Below are 22130 nucleotides of genomic sequence, written 5' to 3'. Positions count from 1 at the left end.
TCATCGAACATAAAAAATGTAGCAGGCAGCCTCTCGATTTTCTCTGAATGTCATCTCCTGGCAGAAGTCAATCATCACTTCCAAATTGATATTCCCATAACTACAGCCGGGCTACTTAAATATATTCTTCAACTTACAAAGTGCTTGCAATGTAAGTAGTGTTACCAACTTTAAACTTGAGGCTATGTGCTATTTTCTCTAGGCTGTACCATTACATCATCTTCTAAATATCAAACAAACGTGATTAAAAGTGTCAGGGCTTAAAGTTAGTGGGTCCTAACCCAACCTCTTCAATAGCTCTGCTGGGCATCTGAGTATGGGAGAAGGGGGTCCTAGGCTCTGCAGGCCTTTCTGTCAGCATCACCTTTCTCAAAGTTTGCATCCACAAGGTTGTCTTAGCCAAGAACCCCATGTGCACACGGCCACGTTGGGATTCTGTTGCTTTCTTTTCCTTAAGCGGTACAAGCTCATCTCTGATATTCCATTCACTTCATTATTAGTATTATTATATCTTTCACCATATTTACCCCATGGCTAAAGAACACTGCCAGACCATCCATCCCCATTCACATTCTCTTCAGAGCATAGTGAGAAGTCTCTTCTCTTAAGAGTCCTTAAATTGAAGGGACAGTGAGGAGCAGCACTTTGTGCCAAGTATTGGCTGACAGGAAAGTTCAAACTAACCCTGCCTCAAAGGGTAAACATTCTCACCTTCTTAGAGCAGAGGTTAGCATTTAATAAATTCTTTGAAAACACGTGTTTTCAACCTGATGTTTATTGAAACCCATCCTTCCCCAGGCAATCATCAAGGATGGTAGCAACAGTTATCCAGTTATCACTTAGATGGAGCCCTTGCTTGGTCTTTTTCAAAAATACAAGTAAATTTGGATCCAATGATTCTGCTTTCTACCCAACTCCCACCCCCAGAGGGAAGCATTGGCTTTCTTAACTGTTAGAATCTATGGGAAGACACAGGGAAAGTTCCTCTACTATGTGATGTTGTTTCTCCCCATGGCCAAAGAGGGAAGAGGAAATGTCTAGGTGACAGTGGTGGGGGCCCATGACCCTCCTCCTCTAACAGCCCGTCATGCCATTTCCAAAAAGAAATCAGCAGGAAGAGAGGTGATCTCAGAATGCCCAAGATAGATAGAATAGGGTATACTTATATGCAGCATGTGGTCCCTAGTCCTGGGGCTCCCAGAGACAGAAAAGGGCCTTCTGTGGAGATAAAGGGCACATGCCTTAAGAAATAGCTCCCCTGAAGACAACCCAGAGGTCCAGTGTCCTGGCAGATGCAATGGAGTCCTTGACGGAAGGAAGGGAGATGATGACCTCTGCCGGGGTCATGTAGGGGTCGTCCAGTCGGCACTCTTGGGGGCCTTGCACGTGTGCACATCCAGGGCCTCCAGGCAGTCCTGACAGCGAACAGCACAGCACCAGTGGAATTTACACTCACATTTGGTCATCCGGGTGACATGCGACGTGTCATAGCCTCTCCCGCAACACATGACTTCACAGCTGTCCATGCCTCGGGAAGTCAGGTTGCACACACGGCCTGCTGTACCCAGAGAGCCTAAAAAAAAAAAAACAAGCCAGAAAGACATCACTGAAAATGTTTGGGTGGATTACAATAGTCTGGACAGAAGGGTCACGAGGTTCATCCTTAGGAATAGAGCCTAGCCCAACCTCCTCATAGCTTGCTGAATCTGTGTCCTATGGGCCCTTGAGTTGTCCCTCTATGCAGCTGAGAGGTGTTCCAAGGGCAAAAGTTAGGAAGTGTGGACTAAGAACTTTGAATTTCTTTTTGGCCAGCTGAATCTGGAGTTCCTCCTTTCAATCGGATTGACTCTCCATGTCACCCTTACCCAGGCTTAAAATGAAGGGCCATTGGGTGGACAGGGCTAGATAAGAGAGAAACAAGATTTTCTCCCAATTCTTCCTCTTCCAACTTCAATTCATGAAAAGGAAGCTGTGGTCAGTGCCAGCTTTCTCTGAGTGGAGGGGGTATTGAATCTTGGAAAGGGGAGGAGTCTATTTCCCTAGACCTGCCTACACTGGCTTGGTAGGCCTAAGCAGTAGTTGATCGGCAGAGGGCATCTCATTTGTATCAGGCATTGAGGAGAGAGGGCATATCCTGGCCTTGTTCATCATTCTCCTTTTCTCTCTTGCAGTTTAGGAGACCACAGGAAGGATTAGTGTATTAATGCCATCCTAGTTAACCAATGTTCTAATTGCTAAGTGGCAGTCTGTATTTATGCATCTGTTTCTTTACAAGGAATTTCAAAGCTAGAGTTGGGTGTTGTATGTCTCACCCCTGTAATTCCAGCAACCACTGCAAAATTCATAGTCAATTGGGTCTATATATGGAGTTCCAGGGCAGACTAGGACATAGTGATACCCTATCTCAAACAAAGATATAAGAATTTCAAATATACAAAGCATTTGAACTTACTCTATCCCCAGGGAAACAGACACAGGTCTTTTACAACTTTATCCACCCCATCATGTCTACATTCTTGGTGTACAATCAAGTATAGTGGACGATTTTGCAGAGTTTTCTCAGCTTGCAATGACCCTTTCTACATCAGTCTTTCCTACCAAGATGAGCTGTTGGCAGCCATGATGTATAATATCACCATCCTCACTGGACCACAGGTAGGCACCTGACTCATCCTGGGCCAATAAGGTAGAGTTCCCAGGAGGTGGTTGCCATGCATAAAGTCAGAGTCTCCAGTCCAGGGTCACAGAGATACATGGATAAAGCAAATGTACAGAGCCAGGGAAGGGCAGGTAGAGCCAGGCAAAGGAGTCCTGCTCAAGCTGGACTATTGTTGGGTTCTTCTCTCATCTCTTCTGGGGTTCTGGCCACACACCAACCTTGGAGGTTATTGAGATGCATTTTCTCCTATAATACAGTTTGAACACCGTGTCTGACATATATTAGGCAAGCACTCTGCTACTGAGCTACAAACCCAGCGGAAAAGCTCTTTATCCTTCTACTAACTGTCCCTTTGAGCTTAACTGCTCCTATTTCTATTATAACCAACAACGCTAAATAACTGACAAACCTACAGAAGAAAAATAAGGATTTAACTTTTTTTCCCACTTACACCTCGTGACTCTGTTTATTGCTGTCTTCGCAGTGTGAAAATTATCTGCATGAGTGTCATGTTGTTCTGCCTGTGCAGAATGACCAGGGAAACGGCAGGGTTCAAGCAGGGTGTGAGGTCAAGAAAAGGAGAGGGTGGGCCAGCCTTGCTGTGCGTGATCAGCTACTGGGAGCAGGAAGACAGACAGAGGAGCTTCCTGAGGACAGGAAGGATGGCAGAGGGCCGGGCCGGGGTGGAGGGTGGGTCAGCCAGGGATGGCCCTGAGCCTGCATCATGCTGAAGAAGGCCAGGTTTAGCAGAGACAGCAGCTGGGCCTGGATTAGGATGACCATCAGAAAAGTCTCCTCAAAAATCACCAATTGTGCAAAAAGCGTTCACTGCCAAAAGCTGGCTTTGAACATCACACCCGTTGTTTCATTTGATAAACATTTTTCGTTGACATAAACATGTATAAGATGCTGTGTTGGCTGCTTGGGCTTTGGGAGGCAGGGAAGAACTAAAATAAGCACGAGCCAGCTCCTGTCATCAGCAATGGAGAGATCAGTGTGTGGAGAGGTACTACCCCAACCTCCACATCATGACTTCATCTGTTAGCAACCTACTGGAAACCACAGTAGAATCCTATTCAGGGTATCATGGCGGCCAAAGCTCAGACTGTAAAGCCAAGATCTTTAGGGTGTGCAAATAAGGGGTTTTCTTGTAGTGTTGCCATGTGGCAACTGTACTGTTGTGATGAAGTACTTAAACGTACGTACACAGGCTTCCTTTTCCTCTCTTCCACGAAACCAGCTCCTTCTTCACTGGGCTTCAGGGAGGAAGGACTTTATACATGGAAGTGTCTGTCATAATAAGTGCTCCACAAGGTGAAGCATCCGTTTATTTAGCAAGTGTTTACTGAGACCTACGATGTGGTAGGCTCTGGGGGTTATCAGAGAACAAAGTGAGGATGCTGTCCTGAGGCACTTACATCATTGTCACAATGAGACTTCTTAATATGGGTTTTAGTAGCAGGATACAGGACTGGGAAAGAGTCCTCAGCTACATGGTTTGAACCAGAAGGTGGCATTAGAGAGAGAATGTAAAGGATGGGTTGATGCTTAGGGAAAGGATGGAGTGACGGGCATTTCTAGACACAAGAAGCTTCTGGCAGAAATGCTTCAGACAGCTGCACAGGAGAGCAGATTTAGTATGGCTGAGGAGCAGGGCGTGTATTCTGTACTAAGCATAGAAAAGAAGATGGCAGCAACAGGTTAAAGGGCACCTTGCTTGGGCAGAGCCTTGGTTTTTATCATAATGGGTGTAAAACTAGTGTAGATTTGAATCCAGGAAAAACATACCCAAGTCTGTTAGAATGACTGGGAGCAGGGAGGCCAAATGTGAGCTCTCGGAAGAGTCCAGGCAAGAGGCCATGAGGGGAGGCAAAAGGACACGGCATGAGAAGCCTCAGAGGGTGAGCCACTAGAATTTGGCAATCTATTCAAGTCTGGGGTTGGAGGTGGAGGGGTCAAGTAGGAAATGACCAAAACATGTTCATTTGGCTTCACAGTGAGAAGAGAAGCATGTGATTGGGATGATGCTATGGACTGGGGGTGGAGGATGGAGGGAGGAAAGGCTGTGTAAAAGACAGTCCAAGTCCTCAAGGAGCATGATGGCGAAGTCGACTTAAAAGACAGCTGTGGGGACAGAGATGGATGAAGCTAGGACCTCCAGGTCATTCCAGGCCATAAGTGTTTGGGTGAATCGTTACACATCAACAGAAAAGGCTGACACAGGCTTTCACTTCGAGCTAGTTTTCCTTTAGACAAAGTGTAGAATTGGGATAAACTAGCCATGAATATTTGAAGTTGGGGTAGTGATTTTTTGTACGGGTAGGGACAAAGAATATGAGGGAGCCTCTAGCATACTGAGATTCTTTAAGGTCATGATGTGGGCACACGGTATATAGATGTGCTTAATTGAGGAAATTTGCTGTATTATGGCTATAGCAAATGCAGGTAGTGTTATTTGAACTTTTCCACATGTGTTATGTATCTTAGTAAGAAGAATATGATAGAGGGAGAAACAAAGAGGAGGAGGCTACATGGCCAGAAGCTCTATGTGAGGAGCAAAAAGGCACTCTACATGGCTGGGATTCAGTGTTCAAAGGGTAGAGACTGGAGATGTGAGTAGAAGTCACATTGTTAATGGCTTTAGGTAATAGGGAAGGGGGATTACACATTATTGTGCCAGCAACAGATTTCTTTTTTTCTTTTCTTTTCTTTTCTTTTTTTTTGGTTTTTCGAGACAGGGTTTCTCTGTATGGCTTTGGAACTCACTCTTGTAGACCAGGCTGGCCTCGAACTCACAGAGATCCTCCTGCCTCTGCCTCCCCAGTGCTGGGATTAAAGACATGTGCCACCAACGCCCGGCCTCAGCAACAGATTTCTGTTCATGGTTTTCATGTACAGAGCAACATGTGTTTAATTTGTGTTTGAGGAGGCAAAGCAATGTGCTGGGGCTGAATATACTGAAGCAAGCTAAAGTAGGGAAAGGAGATAAGTTAGAGACCCAAACAGAACTGTGAGTCAGGCAGAAGATGGCCTAGATTAAGACACTGATGGTGAGGAATAGAGAAGATAGTTGAAGATGCAGGACCAGTAGCTGGTGACTGATGGGTGGATGGGAAAGGAATAGAAGAGTTAAGCAGGGCTTCCAGGGTTGGGTCTAAGCAGTCATGTTGGTCCCCGATGTGAGAAATGCCTGGGAGTGGCAGACTTAGTAAAGATGAGTTTAGTTGTTAGCATATTGAGTTTGCTGTAATTACGGGTTGTAAAGGTAGGGCTAGTATGGGGAGGTGAAGAGTTTTATTCCCCAAATCAGGCTATTGGTTTCTAATGTGGTGGTCTTTCCCAGTGACCTGAAGCCTAAGGATATCCAAGACAATAGTTTCACTTAGCACCAGGGAATTGTCATGATAGATTTTGTTTCCCAAATGCAGAAATCTGGACTGGACTCCCTCTGAACCCAAGGGTTCTTTGTCAATTGAGTTAAACACCACCTAAACTCAGGGAGGAAAGGCAAGAGAGGACAGTGGACATTAGAAAACCCTCCTATAAAAGTGGTTTCAGAGCCAGACCTGGTGGTCCTGGCCGATAATCCAGCTACTTGGGAGACTGGAATAGAATGAATTTAGTCACAGAGTGGGCTACAGAGTGTGGGTTCAAGGCCCATCTGAGCAACTTAGTAAATTGTGAAAATAATTTACAAAGTAAACAAAAACCAACAACAAACAAACAAGAAAGTAAACTGAAAACAAAAGAGGGTTGAGGATACGGCTCACAGGTAGAGTACTTGGCTAGCATGACGGCAATCCCTAGTGTCAAAGAGAATGACAAAAGGTAGCTTTGGTGTGTGAAACAAAAGCAGGACATGAAGTGTATTAGTTCCTCATTCAGGCAGAAGTAATGTGAACATGCCACTCACCACTGCCTCCCAAATATATGTGCTATGCGTGCACGGCATCTGGGTATGTGTGTAAAAGTGTATGTAGAAAGATCAGAGGACAACCTTGGGTATTGGGCCTTTCCTTCTACCTTGTTTGAAACAGGCTCTCATAGACCATGAGCTTCCAGGAGGGTAACAGATACACTCACGATTGTGTGTGACTTTATATGGGTTCTGTAGCTCCAAACTCAGGCTGTCAGTCAGCATAGATGGTAGTTACAAAATACCAACTAGACATTTGAAAAATAGCTTCAGCTAATGGTCCTCTCAGTCAGACCTCCCAAACTGTCATCTTCTAGGGACAAACATGTATTTGGGTGCTCTTTTCTTTTTTTAAAAAATTTGCACACTTATTTTAAAAGTCACTCTGCTTTATAACGTTCTCTTGTTATGCTTTGATTTCTGTACTTCACATGTTCCTTTGCTTTGATTGCAAAGTATGTCCAGATGTGTTGCCAGCCTGGTGACAGAGCTCGGTCCCCTGACATAGAGAACTGTGGGTTCAGACTCCTGCCTCCCTGTCATCTTTACCCCACAATCGGGCGACCCAAACTCTGTGACCATCCCTAAGTAGACAGTCTCTGCAGACGGGGACGGCCTATGTAAGGAGAAGGCAGAGGGTGCTACTTCTGGCTAAGTGCACCTTTTTTCCTCCCCGTGTTACGATGTCCTCATCCCAACTCACAATAAGAGCTCACGTATGCATGGGAAAAAGAATAGAAGTTTCTAAATCACATGTGTTTTGGACCACATATCATATTTGGTGGGGCAATATCAAGGGAACTTACAGAGTCAAGCATCCCATCCCAAGAGCTATAAAATTAATAATGGAGTCAGGGTTCCCAGTGTAAAAACATTTCTGTCTCCACCAACATGTGTCTTCCTGACAGCAGAGGAGGGACAGAGGGCTTTGGCTAATAGTTCCCAGACCCATACCTCTGGAACCTGGAGGAAGGGTGGGCTCTCTCTCTCTCTCTCTCTCTCTCTCTCTCTCTCTCTCTCTCTCTCTCTCTCTCTCTCTCTCTCTCTCTCTCTCTCTCTCCTCCCTCCCTCCCTCCCTCCCTCTCTCCCTCATTGCCCCTATCTCCAGAAATTCCTGCCACTCAGGCCAACAGAGGCCCATATGTTGACCATTAGGGCATACAGCAAGATTCACTTAAGCCTGTCATCCAATAGGCTGTTTCTCCTCTGCTTGACTTACACGTTGTCATTAATGACACAGATTTATTGAGGGAACAAAAGAATGTTGCAGAGCAAATGTTAGAGACTGCACATTCATCTACTGGCAGGCCGTCCCCCTTCTTCGCATGAAGTATTGCAAAGCTAATGCTGCTTAGTAAAGGCAACGTCCGTACTTAGTTCAGATGATTTTACTTGTTCTTATTCATCTTTCTAGTTTAAAAAAAAACTTGACTGGCACAGGAAAGCCATGTCCTGTTAAGCTAGTAAATCCTACAATGGAATTAACATTGTTATGGCCACACTCATACTTTCCATACCTGGTCTATCTAGCCTGGTCAAAGTTATTTCCTGATCTCCCTCTTCCCACCCCTACTCCACAGCCTGTTCCCTGAACTCCCAGCCAGCATACTCTCCAAATAGGCTATCTACTCCCCAGTGAACAAAGTGATTTTCTGGCATTCCCTATAGCCATGTAGATTCCCTGCCATCTATAAGCTTGCTTCTCCCTTCATCCCAAGGGAACTCCTCACCTTTTCAAGATTCAGCCTGCGTTAACGTCTTCCATGGCATATGCCCTGTCTGTACAAGTTCCACTGACCTACCGAAGGCCTCTGTACACTTCCTGAAATTGAGTCCTTCCTTGGGATAGAGGGTGGGTCTCATTTTTTCTTTTACACATTGAATAGTGCTCAGGTACCAATACATTTTGCCTGTTTGCTAAATATAAAATTAAGAACAATTTCTTAAACACTAAGAACAGCTTTCTGATTGTCTGGTAAAGGCACAGTTTTCGTGGAAGTTGTTTGCCAGTTTGCAGGCACAGTGGGAGCCCAGCAGTTAAACATACCCCTCTTTAAATGTTTTCAAATAGTACAGAGAGTCCTTGTAAGAAATATGGCACATTCTCATTTTTAACTGTATGCATTTAGTTAAGGTTATTATTATTATTATTGATGATGATATGGTCTTATATGTAGTGCAGGCTGACTTTGAACTCTCCAAGAGAGTGGTGAGATTATACATGTGTGCTATCATATCAAAACATGACTTATATTGAAATGGTAGAAGTTCATATTGATAATTTGAATCTATGGCAGCAAGTTGAGGATCTGTACTACAAACAGAGTAAAAATTAACAATTTATTTTGTTCTCAAGTCACAAGAACCATAGAAATTACAAGATGAATCAGATATTAAGAGAGACAGAAGTAATTTCTCCATGGCTACCTGATCAGTGTAAATAGTAGTAGAGAACAACTTGTAGCTTCTGGGATGCCTGTCCCACAATGCTCTCTGATAATGTGGAGTTCTCATAAGGTGGAAGAAAGAATAGTCCATTATAAAGTGATTTCAGTGGGAAAGCTAAAAATAAATATTCAAATTCATTAACATACTTTGAAAAATCTCCTTGTCTGTAACCATGAATATAGCAATTAGAAATGAGCTCTGTTATCCCTCCCAAAAAAACCACTCACCGATTTCATGATTAATTTGTTAGTCATTCAAATAATGTCAAAGGATTGGATATACAAAATGACTTTTAAAATGTGTTTACCAGGAGTTACGTTCATTTGATTGCCAGTGTCAGTTTAGCATTTTTGCATACCCTAAATTTATATTTTGAAAGATAACATTTGTAGATTATATATAAATTGTATATATTCAGATCCATGTATAAATATAAGTATGTTTAATAAATTGCATTGGATATAAAAACACTTTTCTTTCACTAACAATGAAATCAGATGGAGTAATAAATCCGTGGTCACGCTAACAGCAGTAAATGATGAGTGTAAGAACTGAATATATGGGGCAGTGGAAAGTCAGGGTTGTGTTCATTTGACATCGTTAGTCTCATCCAGCGAAAGGGCCAACAAGCAACATAACATAATCATGAATCTTGATAAATGCCTACCAATGGAAAAGTTCTTGTTAACACTCAAGGTTGGACACTATAATCAGTTATAAAACAAACAAAAAACACACTTTCTAATTTTCTTCAAGAAAACCAAGGTACCTTTAAGCTGTAAAGCTACATAATTCAGCTAATGGATGAACATTATTAACTCAATTCACCACATCCATATACTGGGTATTCAGGTACATTGGAGTCCCAGTGAAGCCCAGTGGGACAGAGAGGTAACTAACAATTAAACACTGGCACATTCTATAAATGGAGAAACTGAGTTCTACTTGGGCCTCTGGGATGACAATGAACATGGAGAAGAAGAAGGGTCCTTGATACATTCCCAAGGTCCTGATGTCGTTGATACAGGCAAAAGAGAAGGGAGCTTTACAGTTGGCATGCCTGTTGATGGCTTGGCCACCACAGAAGATGATAGATCCATTTTTCCTCAGAGGAAAACAAGTTTGGAGAGTGGGACAAATCAGGAGTTTAACCTTGAATGAAGCCAGTCTGTATACTATGAGAAATCTAAACTAGTCTATTAGGGGAATTAAATTCAGGATAAAGCAAGAGAACAAAAGTATAGATAGAGATATTTAAAGCTGGAAGAATGGAGAAGATCAGAAAGGATGGGAAGAGAAATGAGAGTCCTGAAGAAACTCTGAAAAAGAAGTCCACAAAACTGAAAGTAGAAGGGAATGAAGTAGTCACTGAGATGGGTTAGGACAGGACAGGGATTAGCAGACTCAGTCGTGTACAAGTCAAGACAACTGAGTGTCTTGAGGTTGGAAAGGTTAATATGCATATTATATATCTAATGCTGCAACGATAAATGGCACACTTGTTGAGGGTATAGGTAACTGTTTATTGTAGAAATTACTCACAAGAGAAAAACGAGCAACCCAGATGAGTCGAGTATTTTTCCACCACCGAACTGGAAGCCAAAGAGAGCAAGCGCTCTGCTGTTCAGTCTTTATTCCTTCCTCTGTGCACGCCCCCTAGCCATGCCCAAAAGTGGGCCTGGCTAGTGGCGTAGTTCCCCTACCCTGTCTCTAGTCATACCCAAAGTGGGTGTGGCTAGCAGTGCAGTTCTGCCCTTTCGTTACCACATCTGGATGTGTCTTTAGAGCGCCATGTGGCTAATGGCGGAGTCCTAAGTTTCCCCCTACATATATCACTTACAAATTTTAAATGGTAGTTTACTAGATTGTAATTACTATTAATTGTGCAGCATTCATTATTTTCTGTGTAAATGATTGTTTAGTAGCTCCACCAAAGCATTCTCCATACAGTCGTGGTTTGGCTCTCCCTGCACCCTTTAGCTATTAACCCATTAATTTATGTAAGTTTCAGACTATAAGGAGATGAGTGACTTCTTTTGTTGACAGAGTAATGAATATACAGGAAATCCTTGTCCAGAGTAATGGAGCAAGGAACAGGACCTAAGACACCTTTCTCACCTGTCTCAGACTGAAGGCTCCCTATCACCGAAACTGTAATGTTGCCTGACTGCTGCTGGGCTACCTATAAAGAACACATGGTAGGTGAAGCCTTGAGGGCAAAGACTAACCAACTCTGTCTTGCTTGTCTTGTACTGCTTAACCAACTCTGTCTTGCTTGTCTTTGTACTGCTAGGGTTTATGTGTCTGGCATATAGAACAATCTCCATATTTGTTCAGCAAAGAAATGAAGGACTTAGAATGTCCTGGTATTAGTTACACATATTAATATTTCATATTAATATTTAAGTAGAGTTTATCCATTGATTAAAAATCTTATTTCCTTATTTTCAGTCTTATCCCAGGATATAGTCAGTGTTCATGAGTGTCTGCAATCCAGGCTGCAACACAAGATTTATCCAGAATGTCAGTCTCTATACACTGTGTTTTTAGGAACTGGGTTGCCATGGGTTCCAAGGGACACTTTGCTAAATAGTTTATGTAAGAATGCACAAATACCGACACCAGGAATAGCTACAGGTCAGACTTTGGATTTCCAGTGGGCAACATGTTACACAAGAGTTCCGTTTGTTTTTGAACTTGACTGGAGAAGAGGTGGAGGCTTGCTTGTTTCCTCTGGTTAGAGAGGAGACCTCAGGATGACCTCTAGCCTGGGTCAGGGTTTTACATCATACCCGGTGAAAGTGGTCTGTGATTAGGTGCAGACACCTCCCCTGCAGGGGAGGGCAACATTCCTTCCTTACAGATGTACCTATCTCTAACTGAAGGGTTGCTTTGATTTACAGATGCCTGGGGGCAATCACCAGACTAGATAACTCCAGAGTCACTGGAGTGCTCATCCCAGAAAGTCCCTCTCTAAGATGTGGCCTCCTATTTGGCCTGTAAAATATTACATACCCAACCTCACACAGTTCCCTGTGCTCTGCAAATCTGTGCTGCAGATGAGGTATTTATAGTTGATCAACAGAAAACACTTGCCTTCTTCAGCTAAAGAATAAGTGGTCATGTTTGGCTATTGTTTCCACAATTTCTTCTTCAAGTTTTTTTTTCCCTCCTGTTTATTAGGAAAAATAAGAGATTCCCTTAAAAATTTGAAATGGTGGGCTAGGGGGATGGCTCAGTGCATGAGAAGCTGAGTTCAAATCCCCAGCACTCAGATAAAAACCAGGCACAGCCTGTGCATGCCTGTAACCCCAGTGTTGAGAGGCAGAGATGGGTGGGTCCTGGGAAGCTTCTGGCCAGACAGTCTAGCCAAAATGGCAAGAATTAGGTTCAGTAAGAGATGCTGCCTAATGGGGATAAGTCAGAGAATGATAGAGGAAGACAATGCCCCCTCTGGCTTCTACACGTGCACACACAGGAATGTACACATTCACACATGCATGCTAAACAAGAGAAAATAAAAAGGACAGGAAAAGGTCTTGGAGAGCTTCTAATTGAAAGGGGCTTTAGCAGAATCTAGATGTGACTTTTTAATTCTGGTCAGTTTTGAGCTCCCAGTTTTGTGGGCACCCCCATTAAAGTCCCATGTCTTCATACTGAATCTTTATTACAGAAGACCCCCCCCCCACTTTCTAAGGATCCTGTTTGGAGGGAAGTAGTATAGTGAGAAAAGTGTGTATTTTTGTTCTGAATTTTATCTGCTCCTTTTATTTTGTTAACTAGTTCCAGTCCACGAAATCTTGGACAAATTACAAAACTCTGGGATTCCATTTTCTTGACTTGAAAATGAGGGTACTGTGCCAAGAGTTAGGGTTTATACGTGTAAGGGATGTAGAAGAGACTGACCTATCAGGAACTCCGCTGTGCTCCCAGCATCCGTACTGAGGTCTGTACTCACCTGAAACATTCAACCCCCAAGTCTCATCGCATTCACTCATCCTGGTGTCACTGTGTCAGTTTCCTTGGAGGAGTGACTTGACAAGCAACATGTCAAACTAATTCCAGCAGAAGTCTTACTGGATGAAACCATTTAAACAAACTGCTTGTAGCAGAGCTTCTGGAGATGGGTCTACATGTCAAAAAGAACACTTTATCCACAAGAGCCAGGGCAGGATACATTTTTTTGAGTAATATCTATTCGGAGCTCTTCAAAGAACACTTTTCATCCTCTCTAAGGACCAGAGATTCTAAGAACAAAGTGTCCTTGGAATTCCTCTTCTCTGATAGTAGGAGTAAACCAGGGCTATGGACTACCAAGTCACTGATTTTCCAAACGTTAATGTCTCCGAGGAGGCCCCCACTATGGAGAAGTGGCCTGTAGATATATCCACTGCATAAACACCACTGCAGAACACCCCATCGCACCCCGGAACAAGATGCCGCAGGGAACAGGAAGAGCATAGTCAATTAGTTCAAACACCCCACACACACCAATAACCCACCCGAGGGCCACTCTCAACCTTCTAATGCTCTGCAGGAGAAGGTGCCAGTAAATTGAAAATTAAGTGTTCATTACTTTAGACATTCAGGGAAAGAAGGTGAAATCTAGGAGGCATGAGTATGAATTTTAATAAACAAAACCGTTAAGAAAGAAGAGCAATGTGTGTGTGTTGATTTAAACATTACTACAAAGTTTTGGTCTATCTTGGAGCTTATCTAGCACGTTTTTTTAATAAAACAAAATCTGTTTTAATGATAACCCATTTTAAACACACAAGAGTTCTATTTTCCAGAAGGCAGTCCCTTCCTAAGGTAAGATTATTCCATACAGTATGTCATTCTGTTACAGACTCACACTGGCAGCTTCCCTCATGTAGACTGAAAGACCTACACCTTATTCTCACCAATGGGAAAAATCCTGTACCCACTGTGATTCAGATGCAGGAAGCCTCAATTCTCTTGTGGCTCAGAATGATATTTCACACCTCTCTCTCCCCAAAGAGTCTAGGGGCTGCCCTGGAACAATCTTGTACCCAGAAACTTTCAGTGTGTTGTAGACCAGTTTAGCAGAGCACACACCACAGAAGTTTATCCCAGTCAGGAAGACCCTCATCTGAAGATGAGTCAGTCACAGGAAAATGGTCAAGACCCCAACCAGTCACAATTGTGACTATTTGCATAATACTTGAAATATTCATGATCAAAATATTCTTCTAACAAGCTGGACGTTTGCCTAATGAGATATAAAACATTCTGAATCATATTTTTATGAAAATAATCATATGCAGTTAACTAAAATTAAAAAAAGAAACATTTCAGGTTACACAGATGACTTTGGCATGTTCTCAGGCACAGCTACAAAGGGCATCATTTCTATATAGTTCATAAAATCACAAACAATCTGGTAAACACAGTGGAAATGTGATCCATTGTATTGGAACTGTATGCTTAAAAAGACCTGGATGGCTCCTATTTGATCAGCACCACTCAAGAACCAAAATATTCATCTGCTTTTAAATTAGGTAAGTTAAAACATTTCTAAGACTGTATGGACATAAAAGATCAAATTATATAGCTTATTATGAAAGCCGGTCCTTTAACTGTATGCTTTTGTGATTAGGGCAGCTAGAGGCAGATTAAAATGATGGAGAGGACAGACAGAGAGTCCTGCAAGGTTCTTAGCGTCCCAGGGCTTCAGTTTCCACTGCTATAACACAAGAGGCTGAGATCTGATGAGCACATGCAGATGAGCTCTGGGATACAGTGGGCACTGAATAAATACCTGTGATTTTATGAGCAGGCTTCCACACTGCCAGCTTTCAATAGCATTTACTGCTCTTGCAGGAGTCCCAACTTTGAACCCCTGGCATGCATGCCGGGTGACTTACAACCACCTATAATTCCAGCTCCAGGGGTCCCGACATTCCTGGCCTGGTCTCTGGCAGGTGTCTCACATGCACCATACACACACACACACACACGCACGCACGCACGCACGCACTTAAAAACAAACAAAATAACCAGAATTCCATTCTAACATAAATGTGAAGAATGAGGTCTGTAAGAATAATTTACCCAATAACTTTAAAGGGAAGCAGGAGTTCATTCAGAAACTCTCTGTATGACAAGAAAGCATGTTTTTTTAGCTCCCTGAATACCAATGAGGAAGAACATACTCATAAATGTTTCCTTCACTATGTAAACTGTTTCGACCCAAATAACAAAAAAAAGCCTGCTGGGCAGCAGGTTTTCTGAGATCTGATGTGAAGTTTTGGTCTTAAGGTCTTTTCACAGGCCTGCTTAGGAAATAGGTGACGCGCATGTGTCCTCTTAAGCTCAAGGCTCAGGCCAAGCACAGGGTCAGACATGCATCTCCTCCATACATGATGTGGGAACAGGGAATTCAATTTTCTTAACTGCCCAATGTGGACAGTGATATCCAGGACTGTTGGTGTTGACTGCTAAGGAGCATCTATAATTTTGTCCCGTTTTCCCCAGGTAAAAATGTACAGTAGTGCACTGATGTCTCAGGAATGCTTCATAGATTCAACAAGACCAGGTAGGTGCACAATGGTCTTAGGACAGTGTTCAGTACACAAGGGTCTACCCTTGGGACCTAAAATGATTAAGGTGACTCCATGCCCATGGCCTATGTAGAGTCGAATAAGTAGATAAGGGCAGACACGGGCATGGTCCCCTGTGTTGATTCACATCAAAGCAACAGTTTTCACTGTGGTTCAATTTAGCCTGCTGCCTGGCAGGTAGGACAACTTGGTAGCAGTCCCTCAACGTGACAGGAATGCAACAATGCATAGAATCAGGTCCCGGTGCACAGCAGTGAGAATTCGCAGGCTGCATGTACAAACATGCTTACAGGCTGCAGACAGCTAAGTCATCCAACTCCAAAGGAACTTAATGACAAAAGGGCAGTAAAAGGGCTCCAGGCTTCTCATGAAGCTCCCTATCAGCTCATCTAGCCTTAGCAGCTGGCTGCATCTGCACTGCCTCACTGACTCTTTTGCAATTATTTCAGAATGGAAAGCAAACTCAGAATCTAAATTGGAGGCTATTTTTTTCCTGACAGTAAATGCCATCGCTTCCCAATAAGGAAATGACTTGAGGCAGAGTAGGTTGTGGGTTCCCATCACCCCCCATCCACTGAGGCCTTTTCACCCATTCTTATTTTGCTGGAGAATCTTTGAGGTCTTTGCAGCCTATTATTGACCTTGAGGGTGTGCAATGGGGAGAGCATATCTATAAAAGCAGATAGGTGGGGACAGCTGCTGTGTCCAGGATGGAAGGATGACTCTTGGAGCACAAGACAGAGAATTCGTTGTTTGGGAGGGAAGAGGGTGTGGCTTTAATTAATGAGGTACCTCTTGCGAAGACGCCTGCTACACAACCCACCTATGGTCAAAAGCATGGGGGTTCATTCTTTTTAGTGTCTGACAATTGTAAACACACTGAAAACAGAAGGGATTATGAAGCAGGGTCGACTTCAGAAGAGGCTAAGTTCCCAAGTCCTAGGGCCATTTCAGAGTCACGGTGGAGGGATGTGTATGTACTTGGGAGGGTATTACAAAACTGTCCCCTAATCAACTCAGGATCAAGGAAAGATGCTGGGCGATATCACATGTTGTTTCCACATCCCCCTACCTGGAATTCTGTGCAGGCAAGAATTCTATCCATCTGCTTGACTCTGCCATATACGTTCTTGTTAATTTGTGTTTCTTCAGAATCCGCACCTGTTTATCTAGCTGCTAGGGAGAATTTTCTGTGCAGTTTCAATAGGGATTAGAAAGAACACCCTGGAAAGAACATGCCTGGAGCCTGAAGGCAGGCATGTGCAACTATACAAATGGCCTGCTGAAAAATATAGGTGCCCAATTAGATAGCAGAACATTGCTCACTGGAGGAATTCTCGTAACTTACCTGCCTCTCGGTCCCTGATACAGTAGTCTGGGGAATTCTCAAAATACACGAGGTCATTTTTCGTTGGCTTCTTAAATCTCTTATTGGCTACAGTGAAGCCGGTGCCATCCTGGTTCATGACGACCTGGATGGCACCATTGTACTTCCTCCAAAGATAGTCGCCTGTTTTCCTGAAGTCAGCCATGGCCAGCCAGCAGGTCCTCAGAGTACAGGAGCCGCTCACACCATGACACTTGCATTCTTGCTTCAAGAACCGCTTTACAGCCTATAGGGAAAGACAGAGGCGAGCTCAGCGTGGCAGGCCTAAGCACAGGCCCCGGCTCTACCTCAGAGCCATGGAGGAGCGCTGAGAAGGCTGGATTCTTGGGCTCTGGGGCGTCATGTGTCACTTGCTGGTTGCTTTGGTAATACTGTGGTAGCTGTAGCCTTAGGTAGAGAAAAAATGGGAGACCCCAACCGTGAGCCCATCTATAATCCATGAAACCAAAGCTTACTGTCTTGCAGGGTACATAGTCAGCTTATTTGCTTTTGATTTAAAGCATTTTTTCATACAATATATTTTGATAATGTTCTTTCCCCTCTCCCAGCTCCTCCCGGATACTGCCCCCTTCCTACCTATGCAACTTTATGACCCCACCCCCTGCCTCTCTCTCAAAAACAATTTAAAGGCAGAGGAAATGGAATATTTTCTAATACATAATAGCTTCTTTAGCTTAAAACTACATACGCTTAGAATGTGAAGCATCCTTTATCTGAAACGGATAAAACCGGAAGTGTTTTGAACCTTAGTGTTTTGAAATTTGGTGATATTTGCATGTATAATATGAGATGTCTTTGAGACAGGATCCTAGTGTAAACTGGAAATTCATTTATGTGTAATTTCTGGACACATAGCGGAAGGTAATTTTATACTGTATTTTAGATTGCTTGTGTTTTGATCACATTGTGTCTCATGTAGCTAGGTAGAGAATTTTATACTCATGCCATTATAAAAAATATGTCAGGTTTTATAACACTTTCAATTTTAGATTTTTTTCGTGAGAGATGTTCAACCTGTAGGCAAACCTGATTTATACAATAATTGCTAAGACTCATCGTTCAGTGACCCAGCTACTGTGGCTATTTATGAATGCTTGCTGTGGGCTGGGCACACGGGATTGCAGCGCACACTCTATCTCAATGATCTTATGTGTTGCAAAAGTCTTCTCCTACCGTTTCAACTTTGGGAAGTGGAAGAATAAACTTTAGAGACAGTAATGCCCTTGCCCAAAGAAACACAACTAGTGAGGGATAAACCGAGTTACATTGAGACTGACCCTGTATTAGAGGTTATCCCACAGCTCCAGCCAAATGATGCTGTGCTTGCTCTGCTCCTTGTTAGGAAGCAAGGGAAACTGGGACAGCTGACCTCTGTGGGGTTGGGTGCTGTTGACTGACGGGAAGCCAGGTGGACCACAGCACTATCCAAGGAAATGTCTGCTTTGGTGTTAGGATAAGTTGCCTTGTGGCACCATTTTCAGAGAGACTTTTTCCTGCCCTGCCTCATTGTCCCTCAACATATTTAAGTGAAGAGAATTAATTAAGTTCAAGGTTTGCTGAAAAACCTCAAGCTATAGTCTTTCCCATTTTAGAGACCAGAAGTCAGGGCTCAAGGAGCCAACATGACTTGTCTGAGCTTCAGGGATGCATGTAGAATGGACGGAAGTAAACCCAGATGAACAACAGTACATAGAGCTTCAAAATGTCTCCCTATAGCATGTTTATGGTGAAAAATTTCCCCTGGTTCCCTATTTCACAGGATTCCTATTCCAAGAACTGACACTGATTTCTCTAAGTTTTTTTCACATCTTTTGTTCATGGTTCTTTAACTTTTGTTGTTGTTGTTCTTAAAAAATATACAAAGACCTCTCAATACAACACTGGTGCTAATGGGTTGTGAATATTGACAACTCAAAGCCAGAGATGTCAAGGAGATCAGAAGCCCAGGGAATCGACCACTCTCTCTATTTGATCCTCGTTCACAACAGCACAGTGGAGCCTATCTGCCAATCAGTCTGAAACTCCAAATTAGAGGGTATCCGGAGGGAGGGCATAGGTAAATGGGACTGTGAATCCCTTGGTGATATTCTCCAAAGTGCTATCTGAGCAAAATTTTTAGGGTCTCTAAGAAACTGAAAATGGGACTTTCTCTGCAGCGTTCTGCACTCTTTTTGAGATTCTGGTGGATTGGTGGGGCATAAGATATGGAGGTAGTTGACAGAAAGGTAACTGGACTGTGCTGCCTGGAGCTCAAGTCTCAGTCACCCCGCATTGTCCCTCACATGTGCACAGTGTTTCCAGCTGCCTCCTCCTAGTGATCTCACCATGGCTGATTTGCCCTGCCTCTTGTACAGGCTTGCTACCTGACCAAGACATGATAGAATCTGGTGTGCAGAGAGGATTTTCATTCCACAAGTCACTGTCGGTTTACTCACCAGCCCGGAAATATGTCAGAAGCATTCAAAAGCTAAAAGAACAGCAATGACAGACAAGACGTCACAGTGGCCTTAGGTTGTTTGGTTAGGTGGCTTGATCGCTGTCTTCCAGCTTGGAACACTGGCTTCCACACAGCGTACCCCGCTTTGCCAGGCATACACAGGACTGTGCCCCTGTATACCTGGGATCAGTCCTTCGGATTAGGAACGGGTAATGCAAGGCCAAGACAAAGAATTGGGTTCTCCACATTATGGGGACCTGGGCATCTATAAAGGACATCTAAACACGAATTTTCTATCTGGGATCACCCTTTCATCTTTGCTCCTTACATTGTGGGTGTTGGGTATGAGGCTCACGGGACCATCCAGTAGTAGACAAACACAACCCCAGGAATACCTTCTAGGCTCCCCGACTGTCTAGAAACTTCTCTCCTAAGATCTGATAGCATCATACAACACACTCCAGGCCAGGGGCTGACTCCACCCTTTCTTTCCCCTGAATTCCTTTTGCAGCTAGGCTCTTCACTTGTAACTAGCATTCCCAGCTCTAAAAATAACAGGAAACATCCTTGCCCTGCCTCTGTTATGCTGAGTTTCCAGGTGATAAACCTCAAAGCTGATATTTTTGTATGATTAGTGGGAAGATTTGCATATTAAGTTTGGATCTAAGCCGTCCTTAAAGACCCACGTGGCAGAGCCAGATGCTGTGGATCTGTGGAAATCCAATCCCTCCTTTACTGGCTACCTGCTTTATTCAGGGATTGTGAAACTGTGTGCTCCAGACCTGGCCAGGTCCTCTCTGATCCCAGAGTGGCCTAAATCATGAATGTTCATTCACTGCTCACACACCGACATTGATTCAATTTGTATCAATGGGCTTCGAGGATAAATGGGTGTCAGACTTGGAAGGATGCCTCCTTTACACTTTAAAAGAGATACAAGGAGAAATGCCTTGTCTTTGTCTATAGATGACACAAAGGACGAGAGCAGCAATAGGATAGATAATATCTGGAGCTGTACACACTGTCTTTGAAAGATGTGAGGAACTGGGCTCTGGGGAGTCTTGCGGAGTTGCTCAAGGAGCCCAACTGGGACTTGCCGGACACCCAGACCTCCTGTGACCTAAGATAGTAAGTTCTCCTCATTATCTAGCCCCTCTGCGGGGAAGGGGACTGTCCTTGGCTGCTGAAGGTACCACAGTTAGTTCTTGGTTGTGGATTAATGACAGACCTGAGCTGTGAGCTCACACTCTTACTAGCTCCATGCCACGTCTCCACTCCAGTTAATACACAACCTGTTCAACTCTTGCACTTAGGATCTGCCTCTACCTCTTCTATTTGCAGCATTTATAGACTTTAAAATCAAACCCTTAACCTTGAAAACAGCAAAGCCCAACTCAAGCAGAGAAGTACTGGGAAGACCAGCTATGCTTTGACGTTCCGTTCTGGACTACTGGAGGAGAGAGGAAAGCATGGGGCCACACCATGAGGATCTTGAATTCTAATACCCCACTGTTATAACCCATTTTTTTCCAGATAGGCTCACATGTATCCCATGCTAGCCTCTATTTCACGGTGTAGCTTCTGATCTCCTGTCTCCACGGGATTACAGGTGAGTGCCAGAACACCCAATTTTTTTGTGGTGCTGGCAATGGAACTCTGCCCAAGCTTTGTGCAAGCATCTACCATCTGAACCACATCTCTAGTCCTACAATAGCATTATTAATCACAGCAACCCTTTACCGAGATGTTAACCAGGCTTAGCCAGACTCCACATACAATGATTCACAGGTACTATCAGGCACACAACACAATTAAGCAAAGAAAATTAGTATTCCCATTGTACAGTTCTGAAAATTAAGGGCCAGTAAAGACAGTAAAACCTGTAGTCACTAGTTGGACGGAGGCAGAGCTCCATACTCCCAGATCTGTGGTCTTACTAAGCAGACATACAAAAATCCTAAATCACGTTGGGATCTTCCTGAAACGTTGAAATATACACACTATTTCCCTCCCTTCTTAGGAGAAATCAAAAATTCCCTTTGTAGTATTAGCAACAGCACCCTATGAGAGGAGACCCAGATGATGCCAGTGGAAAACATGGATATGTAAATTCAGGTACCTGGTGAATGATGGTGGTACTTTGTGTCTCTTTAAATGAACAGGCAGGTCAGTGTCACATGTATGAAAGAAAGCAAGTGATGAAAACAAAACGCAGAACAATATATATGGTATGTCCCACTTTTTCAAGCTCTGCATATGCGTCCACACAGCGGAGGAAGGGAAAATGTTCTTTTACAACCCGGCTGTGGTCTGAGGAAATGCAGATTCTGGCAAGAGAGGGGAAAGACTCCAGCCTCTCGGTGTGTAGTAAAGTTACAGGAATCCGAGGACTGTTCCCTGGCAACTGGAGAGAGCAGAGCAGTGGTTCTTGTTTCTGGCTGCACATTAAAATCACCTGGGGATCATTTGCAGCCCCTTCCCAAGCTGAGGAAAGAGGGGGTGGGGCAGTCACGAGGCCCAAGCCCTGACAGGATTTCCAGTTCTTCAGGTAATTCTAACACACAGCATGGGCTGAGCATGATGTCCCGGGACTGCAGGAAAGCGTGTAAGCGGTTTCTGCTCCCCTGCAGGAGTCTGGGGGGGGGGCCTGTGGAAGGCAGGGGACAAGGCATGACCTGCGGCAGGGTGGGCACCGAATT

At 43.8% G+C, this 22130-nt stretch overlaps 1 protein-coding gene across 1 annotated transcript in view; it reads right to left on the bottom strand.

The window, feature by feature from the left end:
* Nucleotides 1-757: 757 nt before the first annotated feature.
* Nucleotides 758-22130, bottom strand: part of Wnt2 (Wnt family member 2) — a 40446-nt gene continuing 19073 nt past the window's right edge. The window contains exons 4-5 of the mRNA XM_040728638.1: nucleotides 16956-17220; nucleotides 758-1573 (exon numbers count right to left, since the gene is read on the bottom strand). Of these exons, the coding sequence (XP_040584572.1) occupies nucleotides 1344-1573; nucleotides 16956-17220 (495 nt within the window). The 3' untranslated portion in view covers nucleotides 758-1343. The remainder of the gene's footprint in view (nucleotides 1574-16955; nucleotides 17221-22130) is intronic.

Source organism: Mesocricetus auratus, unplaced genomic scaffold (genome assembly GCF_017639785.1).
Source record: "Mesocricetus auratus isolate SY011 unplaced genomic scaffold, BCM_Maur_2.0 Super-Scaffold_100019, whole genome shotgun sequence".
NCBI classification, from domain to species: Eukaryota; Metazoa; Chordata; class Mammalia; order Rodentia; family Cricetidae; genus Mesocricetus; species Mesocricetus auratus.
Note: the sequence above shows the minus strand (reverse complement) of the source record. Positions and strands in the feature narration are given on the sequence as shown.